Genomic DNA, 18,508 nt, shown 5'->3' on the forward strand with positions numbered 1-18,508 from the left:
TTAAAATATCTAATGAAGCTTTCTCTGTTTTAGGAGTTCCATTTTCTGAACACAACTGCTGTATTATTTTACACGTATGTAGTGTGAATGTGGTTAGAGAAACCAACAGCTCCCATCTGCCATTTGGATCGGTTACACTTGATTCACACATTTAGTTTTGATGCGGTTTTGAGCAAAACAGGATTTGATACAAAAGAGGGGAGACATACCAGGCTTTCCTTTAAACCTTTCCCTTTTTTGTCTGGTCTCCTGGGTTTGTCATTCAGCCTTACAATTTTCTTATCCACTCAGCAGCTACTTAAAAGTGGATGTCCAGAATTAATGGATCTGCTTTCTTTTCAAGAAACCATATTACATCTGTCCATATGTGCCTGATTTTACAGTTAAACACGAGTCAAAAGAACGGGGCAGATTTTTTATTTTTGTTAAACCAGATCAACTTTAAAAGCAGATTCTGGAAAATTACAAAAGTGTTCCCTTTACTATCACTGGTTAACATACAAAACTGTAAGGCTGAGTTCAGATAGTTTTTTTGCAGGAGGAAAATTCTGCCTCAAAATTCAGTTTGGGGTTTTGATCTGCCTACACGCGGTTATCAATGTGTTTTCCACTCGTGCCCATTGAGTGCCACAGGCAAAAACGCTGCAAAATACACTTTCTCTGCCTCTTATTGATGTCAATGGGAGGTCAGAGGCGTAGACGCCCGAAGATGGTGCTTATTTTGTTTACCGCTCGCGGCAAAAAAAAAAAAAAAAAAAAAAAAAAAACACGCCCCGCCTCCCATTGAAATCAATGGGAGGCATTTTCGGCCGTGTTTTTTGGTGCGGTTTCCGCGTCAAAAACTCTGAACAGGACCCAAATGTTACTGGATTGAGAGCTCATGTAAATGAGTTATTTATATGTAACTAAGCACAATTTTATTTTCAGGGGGATCTGCAATTTCCCGATGCAGCTTCAACAAAAAGGATCGAGAATAAAAGCGATTGGTCTGTGTTGTGTTCAATCCACCAATGCTAACAAACTTCCCGCCGGCTTGGAAGGATGTGGCCAGAACTACTTCAGTTTGGGCACTCATGAGGAGTCACATTATCACTGGTGATGGCATAACTGACCTTTTCCATGAAACTCATTTGCAGCTACAACAGTGCATTCGGCAAGTCCTCAAACCCTTTCACTTTTTGTTATGATGAGGCCTTGTGCTAAAATGAAAAATAAATTCAAGTTTTCCCTATCATTCTGCACTCATTATCCCAGAACGACAAAGTGAAAACAGAATTTTAAACATTTTTTAAAATTTATTAAAAATAATAAAACCTCTTCTGTATGAACATAAGTATTCAGACCCTTTGCTATAACCCTTGAAATGCATCTCTGGGGGCCTCCCATTTCTCTAGATCTTTGAAATGTTTCAACACCTTGACTCGAGTCCATCTGTGGTAAATTCATTTGATTGGACACGATTTGGAAAGACACACCCCTGTCTATATAAGGTCTTACAGCGGACAATGCATATCAGGAGCAAAAACCAAGGCACGTGGAGGAAAGCACTGCCCATGTACTGTATGTGGTTATAATTCCAAGAAGTGACTTGAACCCAAATAATTTATGATCCTTAGGCATGTGCAAGCAAGTGTTTCTCATGAAATTACATAAAAAGTACAAGTGAGAAATAAACATTAAGACACTAGTCCATTTCCATAGGAAAAAAACTTTATTTAACAATATATCAGGATTCCAACATAGTTCCAGGGATCTGGAGTTCCAGGCATTAAACGTGGACATGGGGTGAAGTTTAAACAGCAGGGCAAATGTATTCAACAGGAAACAAAAAATAAAATTAAATCTCATGTGAGGCATGAAAATATAAAATAGAGTGCCTGAGGAATGACAAGCAAACAGAAGTGTTATCTGAGGAAGTGGATTACAGTGAAAACTGAATGTGTGCACGGAAAGCTCTTCACTAAATGTGATGGAATCAAACCCTGCCTCCCACATCAGGCGATATGAGTCAAGCGTTCCTGACGGAGAGGCCTCGGACATGAAATGGCGTGCATAGCAGGGTGGAGCCACAAGCTCCATCCGAGAATCCAGGGTTTACAAGGCACAGTCCAAAAAAGTAAAACAAAAATAAAATATATAAAATTTTTATAAAAGTATTTATCCTACTATTGTTTAATGATGTCCTAGTCTGTGGCACCGGTGACTCTGCAAAGCTAAAACGGGGTACAGAGGAGACCGCCAGCAAGGATATTAAAAGGATCCTGGGAAGTTGCCCACCCTCCATTGCCTGAGATGCAGCAAATATTCTATGGATACATTACAAAAGTCTTGCCCTGATCTTAACCCTTATCTGAACACACGCACATATACACAAAACACATTTAAAAGAACTAAATTGGGGACAGGGAACTGTGTGCACAGTCCACATTACTCTAGAAGAATAAGATTATTAATCCCTTTCAGATTTTAGAAAAGAGGTTGTGGCTTAAGTGTATTACATGATAAAAACCTTTGGAAATTTCGATTGTATATATGTTTTCAAAGAGTTATTGCTTAGGGTAATTTTTTAGTAGCCCTTCCCTTTCCAGGCATCTTAAACTGCAGTCCCCTGAAGATCTAGGCCATTACAGTCATTTATCAGACAATTGTAATTTAGTTACCCATACGTCCAACAGCCTATGGTACATTAAGAGGACAGTGGAGCACAGAAGACATATCCAGTCCTGCTTTAGACAGAGGTTATACAGGGACTTTTGCCATGTGATGGACTCCAAGACTACTTCTAGCCCATTGAAATGCATTACGATGGTGTAATGGTGCAAGGTTACAAAGTCTGAACTACATCTATTGCACGGAGAGGTCAGTGCAAGATCCCATGCAATTACGTAAGGGACAAGACAATGAGTTGGTCCTCTTGCTCGGTAGAAGACAGTGTAGTGCCAGTCTTGGCATGAAGAGTGGTCACTGGAGGATCTGTACAGAACCATTGGGGTCATTTACAAGCAAACAGTTAAGACATTCCTTAATACAGCCAAGCTAAGGTTGGCACCCACCCTGGGGCGAACATTAAGATAAACCACTAGTAGTATGAAGGACCTCATTTTCCTGTTTTTTATTCTAAGCCCAGAAAGTGCCACTGCAGAAGGAAAGTGCAACTTTCTATAATGCTGATCATTTGCAAACGACCCAATGTTTCACAGGTTTCAGCTGCAGTAGGTTAATCTGTAAGATTTCCATGGGCATAAAAACATACCCTGAAAGGAGTTCCTGGAGGGTGAAAAATAATGGCTATCCATCAATATCTGATCAGTGAGTGTGCAACCCCCCCCCCCCAATCAGCTATTTTGAATGGGGCCCATTCAATTTCTCTATCCGGAAAACCTATTTAACCACCAGAATGCAGTGGAGCTGCAAGTACATGTCTGAAGATGAACGGTCAATGGTCCTCCAAGTTCTAATCACCTGTAGGGAGATCAGCCAGCGTTACACATTTCCATTGAAGTAAAAAAAAAATAGGACTATTCTCAGATTTTTTTTTAAAGCCACATCCTGGTGGATTTCCTCTAATATTGAGAATAGTTTGTTATTACCAAGTATTACTACCACGGCCACTTATCCTGTGAATACATTGTCAGGGTGACTTATGGATGCATGATTTGAATAGATATGCATTGTATTTGGATGTAAAAACAAAAAAAATTTTTTTACTACAAGAACAAATGAAAATAAATTTGGAGTTTATACAAAAAACAGCTTTACAGTATTCTTTTCAAAAACACATTTACAAAAAAATATCAAAGTTAATCTCTTAAAAAGGTACAGAAGAAAAATCAATTTGAAAAATTAACAAAAGGTGCTAATAAATTTAAAGTTCACCTTTTATTTTCACATATGTACATGGTGCTTAGGGCATGGGGTACATGGATGAAAGAAATCAAACAAAAGAACATATTGCTGCAGCATTGGGACGTTAAAAAGTCCAGTCACCCAACTATGAAGTGGTCTGTAAAAAGGTGACTGGCATGACATTTATATATAATCTATAGCCGGAGTTTAGAATCTGTACTGCTCCTAACATTGATACTGTACAGGAGCAATTGGCAAAAAACAAAAAAATGTCTAGAATTTAAATGAACACATATGTACAGAGACCTTAAAATAATGTAGATAAGAATGCTGAACTTTATAGAAGTACTTATGTCATGTGCTTAAAAACAATTCACACCCGTGGCCTGCTCAGCAAAACCCAGCAGGTTCCACTCCGGAGAAAAAAAAAAATGTAAATAATGAGTTTTTATCATCGGACAGTGCTTGATGCAAACATGAGGTGGAGGACTTGGCGTGTGGCGCTTTTTAGATTCTATTTTAAGGCCTTTTTCCTTGTCCCTAGAGACCAAGTGTCTCATAGCCCCTCTCCAGCAGACAGACAGCTGCTGCCTTAGAGCACACAAGCCCTTAATCTGCAGCAATACAAAAAGGACACCAGATCCAACTCTGCATAGAATGTAAGACAGGGCACAGGAGATGCCCAGGGGGAAGAATAGGAAGATGTGCTGGAGGCAGCACTAGCAAGGCAGGTAGTTATGGCAAAAATTACACACCAAACCCTGCCCTTAATGCAACTTCTCAGTATTCAGATGCGCTGTTCTGGACGGGGTATACCTAGGGTGTGAAAACCCGATAGCAGAAGACCATGAAATGTACAACCAGCATGGGCAAGAAACAACCGTCATATGTTCTAATAGAGAATTCATGTATACGGATTTGCTCTCGGAAAGGAGATGCTCATGAATGGCATTACGTACAAAGTTCCAATGTTGTGAGGCACAGTGAAGTTAGACATGCAGCACATGTCCTGACTCGGCCGCTGTGCTCAGGCAAGGGAACCCTTTCACAACAGGATTTACAACAGGGTGTGTTAAGTGCGGAGGCATGAACAAGTATATGCATGTGTCAGTATACAAGAGTCTGCAAATAGTAAGAACCACCAAGACATGTGAAGGAATAAGGCAGTGGTATTCACCTTGTAACAAGTAGTCTTCATATTGGCAAAATACACCAAGACATGTAAAAAATGTGAAATATATTAGGAAGTGAGTGACGGCAATATAAAGGAACAAAACCATGAGAAAATAAAAAAATAAATAAAAAAATATTTTAAAAAAAGGAGGTGGCTAGAGAAATTGTGGAGGAAAAGGACTTGAGTGGTGAAGGAGAATGTAATGCTAGATCCAGGAATAGAATGGAAAAGAGCTGAAGAAATGTAGGAAAGCCATTAGTAAAACTATGTAGTGGATACTGTCAAGTGCAAAGCTCCGTGGACAAGTATGGTTTAAACAACTGTCTGGTCAGTCAATAAATGGGTTTTTGCATAAGCATTTATAGGTAAGTGGTGGTCCCTCCAATATATGTAGTCTGACAGTTCTGTATATTCCATTCTGTGGGACTGTACTGCGCCTCTGTTTATGGTCGTGTTGGAGACCGCATTATTTGTAAGGACTTAATCAGAATTGCAGGTTGTTTGACACAGCTTACTATGGTCCTAAATAGCGTACTGCGCCCTTAAAAGATCACACCTCCATGGCATCCATCATATCATAACCTATACACAAATACATTTTTGACCAAAGATGGGGTCACTATCTGCATCTTGTAGCACGTTGGCCGTGGTGAAAGGCTGAACAGTAAATTAATATTTGAATTCAGACTAAGGTGCCAAAAAGCAGAAATGAATCACTCTGCTGCTTCAACTTCTGACAAGGTGTTCAAGTCTCTAGTTTCGGACACTTCATTTGCAAGGGTGAAAATGCAAGTTTGGTATTTACGTTTTTCAATACTATAAAACTGAATCCCATACAAGTCTGCAGTAAAGGTGTAATGTAAATGGTAAAAATAGCAGAAACGTTATCCATTAAAGGCTACTGAAGGAACTCGGTCACCACCATATTAGCATCAACTACCTCAGAAAACAGCAACACACAAGTTCCTGAGTGAACAGAACACCAAGGCTCTACCGGTATGCACTGGAAGGTCCTGTGTGCCGCTCATTAACTATGCAAACAGGTCACCAGTAATCAGGTAGCAAAATGCTAACTCATGTTAGTAGTATTAATGTGGCAATTCAGAATAGAGCCCTCCCCAGTCAGTCGCACCACATTTTCTTGATGTACATTATGAATATCAGTTCTACCGTATGCAAACGCCTTCTCACGAGAACATATGGGACTAGGTCCAATAAGAAGAAAAAAAATAGGACGTTACAGATAAGAGGGTTTCAGAAGACCCTTCATTGGGTATAGGTCTGTCATTATCCTGAATATTTTTCTGAGCAGTGTCAGGCAACTGCCACAAAGCTGGATCCAGCACATACAAGTATAGTAGTAATTGCATCCATGTGATACCATTCATAGACACACGATGCCCACAGTTTTCCCAATTTTACTATAATGAGACCAGCGGGCAGTACTGGAGATGTAACCTATTGAAAGAAGTGTGCAATTAAGTGCATATGTGTACACAGGTAGCTGGCGCGGTGTGTACCAGTGCCACAGGTACTGTGTGCATGCATGGCTGAATGGTTACAGCTCATCCAGGATTTACTGCGGAGTAAGCCTGGGTGCGTTTAGACTGGACAAGACACGCAGAATTATACCACTCATTAACTGAACAGACCACAGGATCTACGTAGGTCAGGTCCCAGATAGGCCTCCCCATCTCTATGCCCCATACCATCACCACATGCCTAGACTCATTCGTACTGGCACAATACTTGTAAAATCAGGGCATCCAGCGCAACGTTACATAGGTTACTAAGTGTATGACAACCCCTCTGCTACCATGATATGAGCAATCGCTTTGCTGAATACTAAAGTCACAACCATCAGTACTATCTGCATCTGTGTGCCTCCACATTAAGAATGGTTGAAGACCATTCAGACTGCCCTTGCATGTAAAGTACGGGATGACCACTGCGGGTGTGCAAAGTGCAGATCCAAACAACCCTCCCTGGACAGGAAAGGGAGCAGAACAACAGGGTAAACTATATAAAAATACCTAACATAGGGAAAGTTAGTCTTATTGCTCCGTCTCCCAGAGTCCTGTAATGCAGAGTGACCTTTGGCCTGTGCTCCTGGCGCTTGATTGGCCGTCCCACAGATGGGGAGCAGGATGAGTTGTCCGTTAATCTCAGACCTTGTAATAAATGTTTGCAGGGCTTTGCGGTGGCATCTCTTGCACAATGTACACAGGATGTCCATAATCTCCGCTCACCTTCTCATAGTGTGGGCAGTAATTGTTCTCTGTAGTCCGCAGCGGGATGATTATGTCACTTGGCTCAGTGCCACTATTTCCACTGCATTTAGGGCTAGCCAATGTGCTAAGGGATAGAGCAGCTGCCCGTTGCTGTGTATGTTTGCGGTGACGTTTTCGGATTTTGATGAGCAAAACTACTAGGAAGATTATGATCAGAATAAAAATGACGCATCCTGCACCAATGGCAGCAAATACAGCCACTTTAGAGTTGAAGAAGCTGTCAACGCCCCCTCCAGAGGACGGTTTATTTGCCTGGTTCACAGTATCTGAAATAGGAAACAAAGTTGGCGTGAGCATGACAAAAAAAAGAACCGGAGAGGAGGTCATTAAAAGGTTTCTCGTGCTTTTTTGTGTGCAAAGAAATGTAGCAATTTCCATTCTACAAAACAGCTAAAAAGATTAATGCTTTGCTATTGGCAACAGCATAAACATCCTCATCTTCAAAATGTAATGGAACTATTGGTTTATCATAGAGGTCCATCAAGACGCTGGTAGCAAAAAGGTGGAATTAGTGACTTGAGCACATTTGTATGGATTTCACAAGTCATTACAGGTTTAACAACATTTTCATGCATTCAACAAATAATTTCAGATGATCGGGCTGTAGAGACAGCCGGGGATTGTAGAGAATCAAGGACCAGTCAGTAAAATGATCTTGCTCAGGACCACCTGCTGCGAAAAGCAGCATACTTCTGCAGGACTAATGTAAAGTTGGGATCCTGGGGTCTAAAAGTTACATTTATATTCAGCTACTTCTTTGCTTATGACAAGAATGGGGCAGAGTAGTCGCTTCATGTACTTGCCAATTCAACGTTCGATCTTTATATCTCACCTGGCTTTCCATGGTCTTCCCCTTCAAACACATTGTTCCACGGTCCGGGTGTTGCCATCTTTCCAGTTTTATCTGCTTCTTTGCCTGGTCGGCTAGTTGTAACACGGTCTGGTAATACTGCATTCGGGTCTGTAAACAGATGCATTTTAGAACATCAAAACTATTGCCAACATTAAAAATAACATTTTAAATTAGTAATGTGAGCTCAATATGGCTTGCAAACTTGAAATACCAAATCGGAACACATTGGTCATAAAAGAACCGTATAACTTGAAAAGCTGCTTCTCATACCTTGTCCGACCTTCATGATGATCTTCATGGATTGTGATTGGCATACCCCTCCTTCCCGATTCTCAAGACCCTGTAGAGTTCCATTGGAAGTAGCTGCAGTGTGAAGAATAAATGTTACAAGGACCATCACAACTAAATTAAATTAAGCCAGAATATCACAGCAGTATTATTTAAAGATTCAATGCTTAATAGGCTATATCCTTCAGATTTAGGGGCCACATGACAAGCTGAAACTTGTGGTTCTACAGTAGGAAACCAGCCACACGTTGCCTGCCTCTGGCCAAATTATTTTTTTTGCAGGAAAGCAGACGAGATAGGTCATTGTGCTTTGCATACCCTCAACTAGTAGTCTATATACACCCAGACTGACTGTACGGCTAACAGATCAAACGGCTATGCAATATAATAACATGCATTACAAGATACAGCCAACCGTGAAATGGGTTCATTACCGCATTAACAATTACGGAGAAATACCGGAGTGTTAGGGCTTGTTATTGGATTAGAATAGGAAGAAGTCATCTCAGCAGAAGGAGACCCTCCCTCTAAGTGCCCGCAGGCCTGGGAAGAGCCTACACTTATCCAATGTTGCGAGGAGTCTTCCCATTCACATTAAAAAGGGATATTAAAGCAAGAGTCTAAATGGCTTGTACAATATAGGCAACCTTTTATCAGGAAGTAGACTTCATTCCTCGAGCATTTTATGAATAAAATGCCACCTTGTAATATTTAACTAGTTGCCCCCTTCCTTTAGACATCTTATAAGACTAGGTATTCTATAAAAGCAGTTCTATGGAAACACCTGCAAGAAATGGCCATGTTCAAACATATGCTAATAAGCAGAGCAGCAGCTGTACGAACCCAGGGCTACGAAAACTATGTAAAAATGTTTAACATATGTTTTAGTTCAATACAGAGGCTCTCAGAAAAAGATAACACCATGTGAAGATCACAACTTCATCTGGGACAGCAGATATACTCCTGTGCGAGATGGAGAGATCGAGATAGCTATACAGATATGCAACAAACCACAATTTGTTAACACTTTGAAGCTGCGTTGTATGTGCATCATGAAGATTTTATTTTTATTTAAAAAGGAGAGCACATGAGCCCCTTAATTCTAGCAAGTAGCACGTGTGAGCACTCGGACATCCAAAGATAGTATCTTTACCAGCAGCCCTATGTAGAAAATACAGAATACCAAATTGTGATACCAGGAAAAGTTGTTCCAAATGACACTGCCCTTATTTAAAAATGGGACATATGTCTCCAATGTAACAAAGAACATATGTAATTTACACCATATGTGCAGAAACATTCAGATGTTTAGTGCCCACCCGCTGACCACTATAGACACTGAAGGCCACCTATAGAGCTTGTGTGCATGCATTGAATTTCTAGCTTGGTATTATTTAGATATATCCAACAGCCTAAGCAGCGACACAAACCTTCTGAAGACCACACTGGCTGGGAGGTTTATAGAGCGAGTGCTTGTCTCACATGCGTCACAGCTGCTGAAGCCTCAGAGCTGCGTTCTTTAGGCCTGGTAGATACAGTCTGGGGACTAAAAACTAAGGTGTCTCCGTTAAACTATGCCCATGTCTGATCACTTCTGTACTGTACAGCCCTGAGGAGAACAGAGATCACGCAATATATAGTAGTGACAGCTTTACCCTGGCAGAGCTGTAAAATGAGATCAATGGCAGAGAAAAGAAAAAAAAAAAAAAAAACTTCAGTGACCCTCGAGTTTTAGAAAAACTGGCCTTGTGCCCATAGCAACCAGAGATAATTCTTCCAGCACAGCTCAGAAAATGAAAGCCAAACCCACGACTGGTTATTTGAAACAATTTTTTCCTTACACAGATTTGATATATCAGGTCCAGTATTAATCCAGATATCAACTGCAAATCATAAAATGACAGGGGGATTGCCTTCAGCTCTGACAATTTATATAAAATGAGGGATGGAGAGCCCTTAGGCCAACCACCACGTCCCCCCCGAGTCACTCATGAGTCCTACACGCGACATGTACCCACAATTAACTTACAAATTATTCCCTTACAATCAGAGGCGGCAGGGGTGTGCATCAGCTCACATCCAAGCGTGCAGAGGGTTAACTGGAGCGTCTCCTCCCAAACCCTGCAGGATTCCCCCACACAGGAAATTAAACTTCTATCCCAGTCTGGGAAGCTGGATCATGGGGTTTGGAGAAAGAAAAGAAATCTAAAGCATCGGAAGGCTCCAGGCAAAACCAGCCAGGCCATGGAAGGGGGGGATTATTAGCAGCAGGAGCAGAATAAGCAGTGGACCTCCCTAAAGTCCAATGCTTCTGTTCTCACATTTGGGAATGTTTCACATTTACACATAGAAAAAAAAAAAACAACAAATTCTGACTTCTTCAATGTGAGGTTGAAGTAAACCTTTTCAAAAACGCACTTTGGTACAGCAACATGGCACGGACACAATGTGATGGACAACGAGACTAAAGCACAATTTAAACATCAGACCACTGACCGACCAAAAAATTGCTTTGAGCATTGGATGGACCGACATTACAATTATTGTACATACCATGCAGAATGGATTGTGGCTGCAATGTATTTTAATATAGATTTTGTGATTTTATACACTAATTCTCAAAAGATGAATTATATCAGAATTGATCCGTTTAAGCGGGCCTGAAAGGGTTATTCCTACCGAAGATATTTATGGCATAGCAACGGAATAGATGTCGATAGATCCAGGTTGGCTGTTTCCATAACACCATATACAGCCACTTCTCCAGTGACTCTCCACCTGGATGTGGCAGCCGTCTCATTTGGCAGGAGTTGTCAGGTGAACACGGTTCTAGAGATAGGTGGGGGTCCCAGAGATGGGACTTGCTTCTAAAACATTTATGGCATATCACATGTATTGGAAATAAGGGGGCACTGGAAAAAAAAAGTGTCACTTGATGGAAAACATCGGGGTAAAAGATGTGGAATGTTGGGCTTTATCTTTACTCACTGCATAACTAGAGGCTTGTTCGCCAAGTTGGGTAAAAACCCCTATAGTAGTTGCAATGGCAGCTTATTTGTGGTCATTCTGCTTTCACAGAAATACAAAGCGAAACTGAATGAAATTACTTGCCAGAAGAGATTAAGGCCTTTGCTTTTTGTGAAACTTTAAAAGACTTTCCCACTATGACAGCTCTTTAAAATGCCCTAATACAGGTATGCCCTGAATAAAGCCAGTCTTCATGACAGACCCTCTTGTAGGACAGTAAGAAGGGGTAAATATTTTAAACACAAGAGGCAGTCGGGGTAAAAGCCAATATGTGACATTCTCTTGCAGCGTATTTAAAGGTCTTGCAATTGGTTACTAGAACCTCCAAAATGGAAATTAGGTCCATGAGATTTAGAAAGCTGTCCAAAAATGAGACTGTCACTTCCGCCACTTTTTAGTTTCATTAAACAAATGCCACGGCTTCCAGTGTGCAGACTGGTTCCTGTGAATACTGGCAGATCCCTCAGTCAGCGCCAGCCTCGGATCAGCGTTGCTCTCCCAGCTCTAGTGTCACACATGGCAGTTCTTTACACCGTGCAGTTTCAACTCAAGCCCCAAATATGGAAGAGCAAACCCAATGGAATGAAAGTTATTTTTCACCCTCCTTTCCACAGAAACACAATGTGAGGTCTGCAGAGAGAGAGGGTAGAGGGGGGTCATACAACACAAGAATGACTGGAGGCACTATGAGTAGGAGAGATTCTGCACACAGCTACTGGAGAGTCAAAGACGACGGCCAGACCAGTGAAAGTCAGAACACGCATTTACAGTGCACCGATCTGCATAGTCACTGAATTACAATCTAAATTGACCAATGTAGCCAATTGGATTACAGACATGACATCAAGGTCATATACGGACCACTTCCTCGGGCACAGTAAATGCCATTCTGCAGGTAGCAGCTTTATTATGACAGGACCCTACAACAATCAGCTGCTGAACACTGCTGTGTTTTCTCATAATATGGCTGGGGCAATAAGTGCAAGGAATCCAGAAAGGAGGAGATATGCGGGAGAAAGAAGGCAATGCCAGAGGATACAAAAAAATAAAATAAAAAATATCAGACCAAGAGAAAGAAGGACAGGGTCTCAATTTAAAGTACTCTGATAAACCGAATACAATGCGGCTAACCAACCATCCTGAAATGCAACCCATCCCTCAGCTCAGTCTATAGGCGGGCAAATCCTTCTATAAAACATGAAACCCACTCAGTCATGTGGGTGAGCTAGAAAACTGTAAACTGGTTATATAGGATACAGTGCAGTCATGCTGATGACCTGTCCCAAACATCGTGTGTGAAAATGCTCACACTTAAATGGTGTATGCTTTACCTGAATCCTCCAAACAATATGAAAGTCTTACAAACACAGCCAGAACAAAGCAGGAGATGACATTTAATATGGGGATGTAGGCGTGCTAGAGCAAGAGCGCTGGGTCTCAAATAATGGCATGAAATAGCCTAGACGGAGCATGACGACAAAACAGAGAAGGAAGGCAAGGCATGCGAATTCAGGAGGCAGACACTTTCTAAATGAACCCCGATACCCACAGTATCTGCAGAATGTCTCCAGTATCTGCTGGACACAAAATCGCCTGCCAGCTGAGGACAGAATACTTCCAGATGTGAGCGGCTGTGAAAGATCTCGCACCCGCCAGCCAACCAGTGCCAGGGGCTAGGGCTGAAGAAAGAAAAACGACAAAAATAGGAGAAAAGAAATAGGGGGGAGTCAAAGTCTGAAAAGAAAGGGACGTGACAAGAAAGCAGCAAGACCACATTTGATGACAGCAATAGCTATGGGCCTTTTGTCTCCACCCATCTAACCGAACGCTACAAATGCTCAGGAGTAATAAAAAAATAAAAAAAAAAACTATGGCAAACCTATACCTATAGCAAACACCTACGCCATGCTGGAGCCAGCACCAGACAGATCTGTGCCTAGCCTTGCTCTGCCATTTCATGCTCTGAATCCCAGCGGTAAGAGACTGGCTCAGTTAGCAGAGCTGCATTACTTGCACCATCGGGCCCAAATAAAGTATAGGCTATTTCAAAATAATAAGTCACATGCAGTGAAAGTGTCCTTAAAGGTACTTTCCATTCCTCACAAGTAGTAAAATACCAATAGATAAAAATACATAGTGAACCTGTATACAATGTATGAGAATCCACTGGGAACACAGAAAAGAAATAGCTACCCATTTATAGCAAAAAGATGGCAGCATGCCTGGGCCCAACCACTTCAGTCTAGGTTATATTACAAAATATTTAACAGCAAAAGAGTGGTAGAAAATCTGGGTAAGCATTTAAAGAGAAGTAAAAGTGACTGGCGCAGACTTTAGATGGATTTCCTTTGAAGGTTGCAAATAGCTTAAGGCCATGGGGGCACACAGACAAGCACCACTATGGGTGAAGTACTGGTTGGTGTAGTCCAGGGTACGAAAGTCTCAGGGAAACTCTTCAGACCACTAAAACGCTTTTCGCTGCAAGACTTACGGTACTCAGACTACAGTAGTAAATAAACTTTGTTCCCAGTGTATGTAACATTAAGATACGAGAGATTTAACACAACTCCACGTATTGAACGAAAAAAAAAAAAAAAAAATGTATGCCTCAAACTCCGACCTGGCAGAGAAAAAAATTGCACTCCCTAATAAATACACCTTTCATACCGTTCCCACAGTCTAAAGAACACAATTACTACTGCAAGGGGCGGGGAAGAGTTTGCAATTATTGGAGTGCCCTGGGCTGCAATAAACCTTACTATGACCCTAAACTCCAGAAACCCTTCTACTTAACAGGCCACAAGCCCCACTAAAGGGAGCGCTGGAGATGTGCTCACTGCTGTGCATGCTTATTTCATACCAAAAAAAACCCTCCCTAAGAGCAAACCTCGAACTTTTGCAGATTAGATCGTAACTAGATAAAACGAGTTTATAAGACACTGGTCGGTGCTTTAAAATCATTACTGCCCAAGGGACGAGCTGGTGGCTCCCAGATGGAAGCAATGACTTACATGTAATAAAATAGTCCTGGTTTTTCCGGAACTCCAGGCCCATGTAGTTTGGACTAAATTCCTGGAACTTTATGGTGAAACGAAATTCCTTCTCAGGTTGGTTGCAGGTGACCAAGACATTGGGATCCATAACTGTACTGCAGGACTCTGCCTGATCCCTGCGAACCATGTACAACTTGTAATACTCATAAGGCCGCGATGGCTCCCCCTTGGGGCAAATAATGTCCAAACGGTCTCCAATCTCTGGGTATAAAACCAAGCCTTTTCCAGGTAGAAACCTGCAGGAGACAAAAAGCAAAGATTAGAAATATAGCTTTATGGCAGTTTTTTTCTGCAACCACCCTGTAAGCTGCAGCTGTTACCAGACCACCACACCTTCAGACATTTCCCACATTCATCACATTTCAGATCTCACCACCCAAACTTCAGCATCCTTAAACGTGTCCTTTTATACAGACACAAAAAGGGAAGGTGCAGAACGAAGAAACATGCCAGAGGAGATCAAATACGTAATCTGATCATCAAGTGCCTGCAGCAAGGAAGTAGGAGCCCAGAAACCACGCCACTGCCGTAGTTTAAAATGGGGTTTGGCATTTGGATATCACCCAAAATGAAAAAACCTGTGGGGAGTCTGGGTGTGTGTGCTGCAGGCAGCTGGCACCCCACAAAGAGAGACATCCCGATGCTGCTCCAAGTCGATCAGGTAAGATTGGAAATTCAATAGTAACGTAGAAGGAAGACCAGTTGTCAGCCTCTCCCTCCTACACATACAACCCAAAAAAAAAAATACATGGAGAAAACAAATAAACATGGTCATTTCAGGAGGGAAGGGTGTCTCAGGTGGCCAAGCCTATAGGTACAGACATGTGAATCACTTGTCTGTCTTAACCCCCGGGATTCTTCACGCAGGAGATATGAGCACAACCCAGCAGTTTGTACAATTTTAAAGGACTTCCAAGAATTTACTTCACACACCATAAAGTCCATGGCTGAGCTTTATTTCCTAATGTTCCAGAAATATTGCCATCAATGTGGACAGCATAAGGATGTGGCTGCCCAAATCTAGTACAAATAGACGATAATTATTACACCATGGGGGGGGGGGGGGGGGGGGAGATATTTATTAATTCTGGCTTTTCATATGTCGGTCTTAATATATATATATATATATATAAAAGTTAGAGTGAAACGCACCCAACTTGGTAAGAAGCACACGGCTACAAATAAATGAATAAATAAAATGAAATGAAAAATAAATGAAATAAATCTGTGGCTGTCAGTTTGCCAGAAAGTGAAATTTACACCAGCCAAAACAAACATTTTCTGGGGCAAATGATAGTAATTTTTTCAGGCTGCTGGTGGCCGTGCTCCTTCCACTGAGAGGACTAACAGAACCCACACAAAAGCTGCAATGTTTACCGCAAACTTATACCATTTTTTGATGACAAAACTGAAGAAAAGAGAATTCCTGCATTTCCTTGTCTTGGCCTTTCCTGCCCAGTTCAAATACTCGGCTTCTGGAAGAGTTTAGTGAAAACCAAGTATTCCTGCCATCATATCTCCCACAGGTGTTGACACCCAGCTGTGCTGAACGGCAAGACATCCCAATTACGTAGCAGACAACCCAAAAGCTTCTTGTCACCTTCGATTTTTATACTTTTGAGGTAAATGCTCTGTGAGACATGTTTTATTAACCCAAAATGCTGCATTTTCAGACACCAGTATTAATCGAACTAAAAGGAATATCTATGATGGACTATACAGGTCAACAATAGGATATGGGGGTGATCCAAGTGTCAGAATGAACCCGACCAGAACACGATAGAAGTTCATTGGTAAACAAAAGTCAACTCTGACGAGAGGGAAAAATAAAAATCGGTTTTCTGTCTGGAAAGCTTTATCTAGCCATCTCCCTGTTTGACTAATGGATGTATTCATTTATAGTACAATAAAAACAGGTTTACCATGAAAATGAGTCTTGTTAAATATTTAACCATACGATTGCCAGAGTCTGCTATATCCGATTACTAGTCCCAGTAGAAGGATGTGAATGAGTTTCCAGTCTGACCTGCTACAGAAGGAGCAGCGACACATTTCATGCTCAAATGCACCTTTCAGACACGGAAATTCCCCTGTTCACTTGGATAAATCATCCAGCGTAACCAACTTTCATTGCAAAAGCGAGAATATTTACAACGTAATCTTCATTGTTTAATAGAAATATGCAGTTCCTAAACAGGGCAACCGAACACAGGTCACCTAAAATCCAATGTATTAGGCCAGTTTTAATGGCCACAACACTGAGCCCTGTAAACTGTTGATTTATTATGTAAAAAGAACAAACGCATTACCCCCTCAAGTGCCAATGTGCCACCCAGCCCATAAATCAGCAGCAGAGTATATAAAGTAAACTTGAGTATCCCTAAACAAACAAACATTTAGGAAATCGGGCAACTGAGTACAGAGATATTAGATCGACAGATATCTATCCATCTCTCTGACATCTCTCTAGATAGATCTATTAGGAGTTTGCCGTCTGACTGATGCCACTCTATAGGTATACAGTGGCCTACAGGCTCCAATGTGGAAAAAAAATATATATTTTTTGGGTACTATATGCCTATGTATGGAATATCGCAGCAGACGAAAAAGGTATGGGGATATATACCGGCCCAACAGAGGCCAATAGGACACTTTTGGCCTTAGTCGGGTGAATGGATATATGCAGCGGATGTTTTACAAGCATACGGCAACATGAATATGCCGATAGAGAACCTTGACGTGTAAAATATTGAGTGGTCACAATGATTGAATTTGAAGATCCCCAAAACCCCCCTTTTTTTATTTATTTTTTTTAAACATTAGATTTGGTGCCCATTCTATAGCATCTTATTGAACATTTTTGCCCATTGCAATAAAGAACCAGAGAAACTATGTCCAGTTATTTTATTTTTTTTAAGCTGCTGGCCAGTTTAATAAAAAAAATTAAAAAAGCCAAAGCGTAAAATATGGTCTCACATACTATGACAATGTGGCCCTATACAGAAGCCATTGAAAGTCACCATCCACAAGGGTATGAAGTGGTTAGTGTTTGAGTTACTTATCATACAGAGAAGGTCTCAGCCCTTTGGGCCTATATAAAAGATATATTTCTACACACAAACATATATATTGCAGTCTCTAGGGAAAGACATAAAACCTCGGCAGGGCGTCCCCCAGAAAATTCAGACACAGAAGACAAAGGCCGGCTCACAGGAGCCAGCTAGCCCTGCACATTCCTCTCTCCCTGGTTCCTTGGGAGAGCTATCAGGTGGCAGGCCCCAATTTTCTTATTGTTCAGGGAGGTGTTTTCTGATGGGAAAGGTGAAGAGGGGGATTTGTGAGGTCTGAAAAATGATCCCTTCGAGTTGGGTAAACAAGAATTGCTTTGTTGCTAGGCCGGATTCACAAGCTGTGTGATAAATGCGTACGTTTAATGTGTGTATGTTGACATGCATGGACCTGCGTACACTACACGGAAACTAATTCTAGCAAAGCCTGCTGACAGTATCCCTAAGGAAGATTACGGCACATGGGTGACGCCTCTATGAAGTCTACAGATATGCACAGTCTCATTATACAGAATATCGACTATACATGGCAGACTATTTCACAGGCTGGAAAATGAAGTTTTAAAAGAGCTAGGCCTAGTTCACACTGCGTGTATTGGACGTGATTTACGCATCTAAAAACGCATGATCTAAGCTTCCCATTGACAACGGGAAAGCACAGTGCATACGACACGTTCGTTTTTTTTACACGCCCTTGCTTAAAAACATGTAGTGTAAAAAAGCAGCATCAGGTCAAATCTTTGCACGTAAAGCACGCGGAAAATGTGCCGAATTCCCATTGACAATGGGAGTCCTAATTTCGCGCCCTAAAAAAAAAAAAAAAAACTTGCGGAAAACATGACAACGCATTAGAAATGCCTGTACTTTAAACAGCGGCTTACAAAAACTCTAGCGTTTGACACTTTTTT

The 18,508-nt window shown here is 41.4% G+C and overlaps 1 protein-coding gene across 1 annotated transcript in view; it reads right to left on the minus strand.

Moving 5' to 3' along the window:
• Positions 1–3,864: 3,864 nt before the first annotated feature.
• The window catches only part of EFNB1 (ephrin B1), a 54,955-nt gene continuing 40,311 nt past the window's right edge, over positions 3,865–18,508 (minus strand). Inside the window, exons 2-5 of the mRNA XM_075835652.1 lie at positions 14,491–14,768; positions 8,435–8,527; positions 8,144–8,272; positions 3,865–7,577 (exon numbers count right to left, since the gene is read on the minus strand). Of these exons, the coding sequence (XP_075691767.1) occupies positions 7,186–7,577; positions 8,144–8,272; positions 8,435–8,527; positions 14,491–14,768 (892 nt within the window). The 3' untranslated portion in view covers positions 3,865–7,185. The remainder of the gene's footprint in view (positions 7,578–8,143; positions 8,273–8,434; positions 8,528–14,490; positions 14,769–18,508) is intronic.

This window comes from Rhinoderma darwinii, chromosome 8, assembly GCF_050947455.1.
Source record: "Rhinoderma darwinii isolate aRhiDar2 chromosome 8, aRhiDar2.hap1, whole genome shotgun sequence".
Classification (NCBI taxonomy): domain Eukaryota; kingdom Metazoa; phylum Chordata; class Amphibia; order Anura; family Rhinodermatidae; genus Rhinoderma; species Rhinoderma darwinii.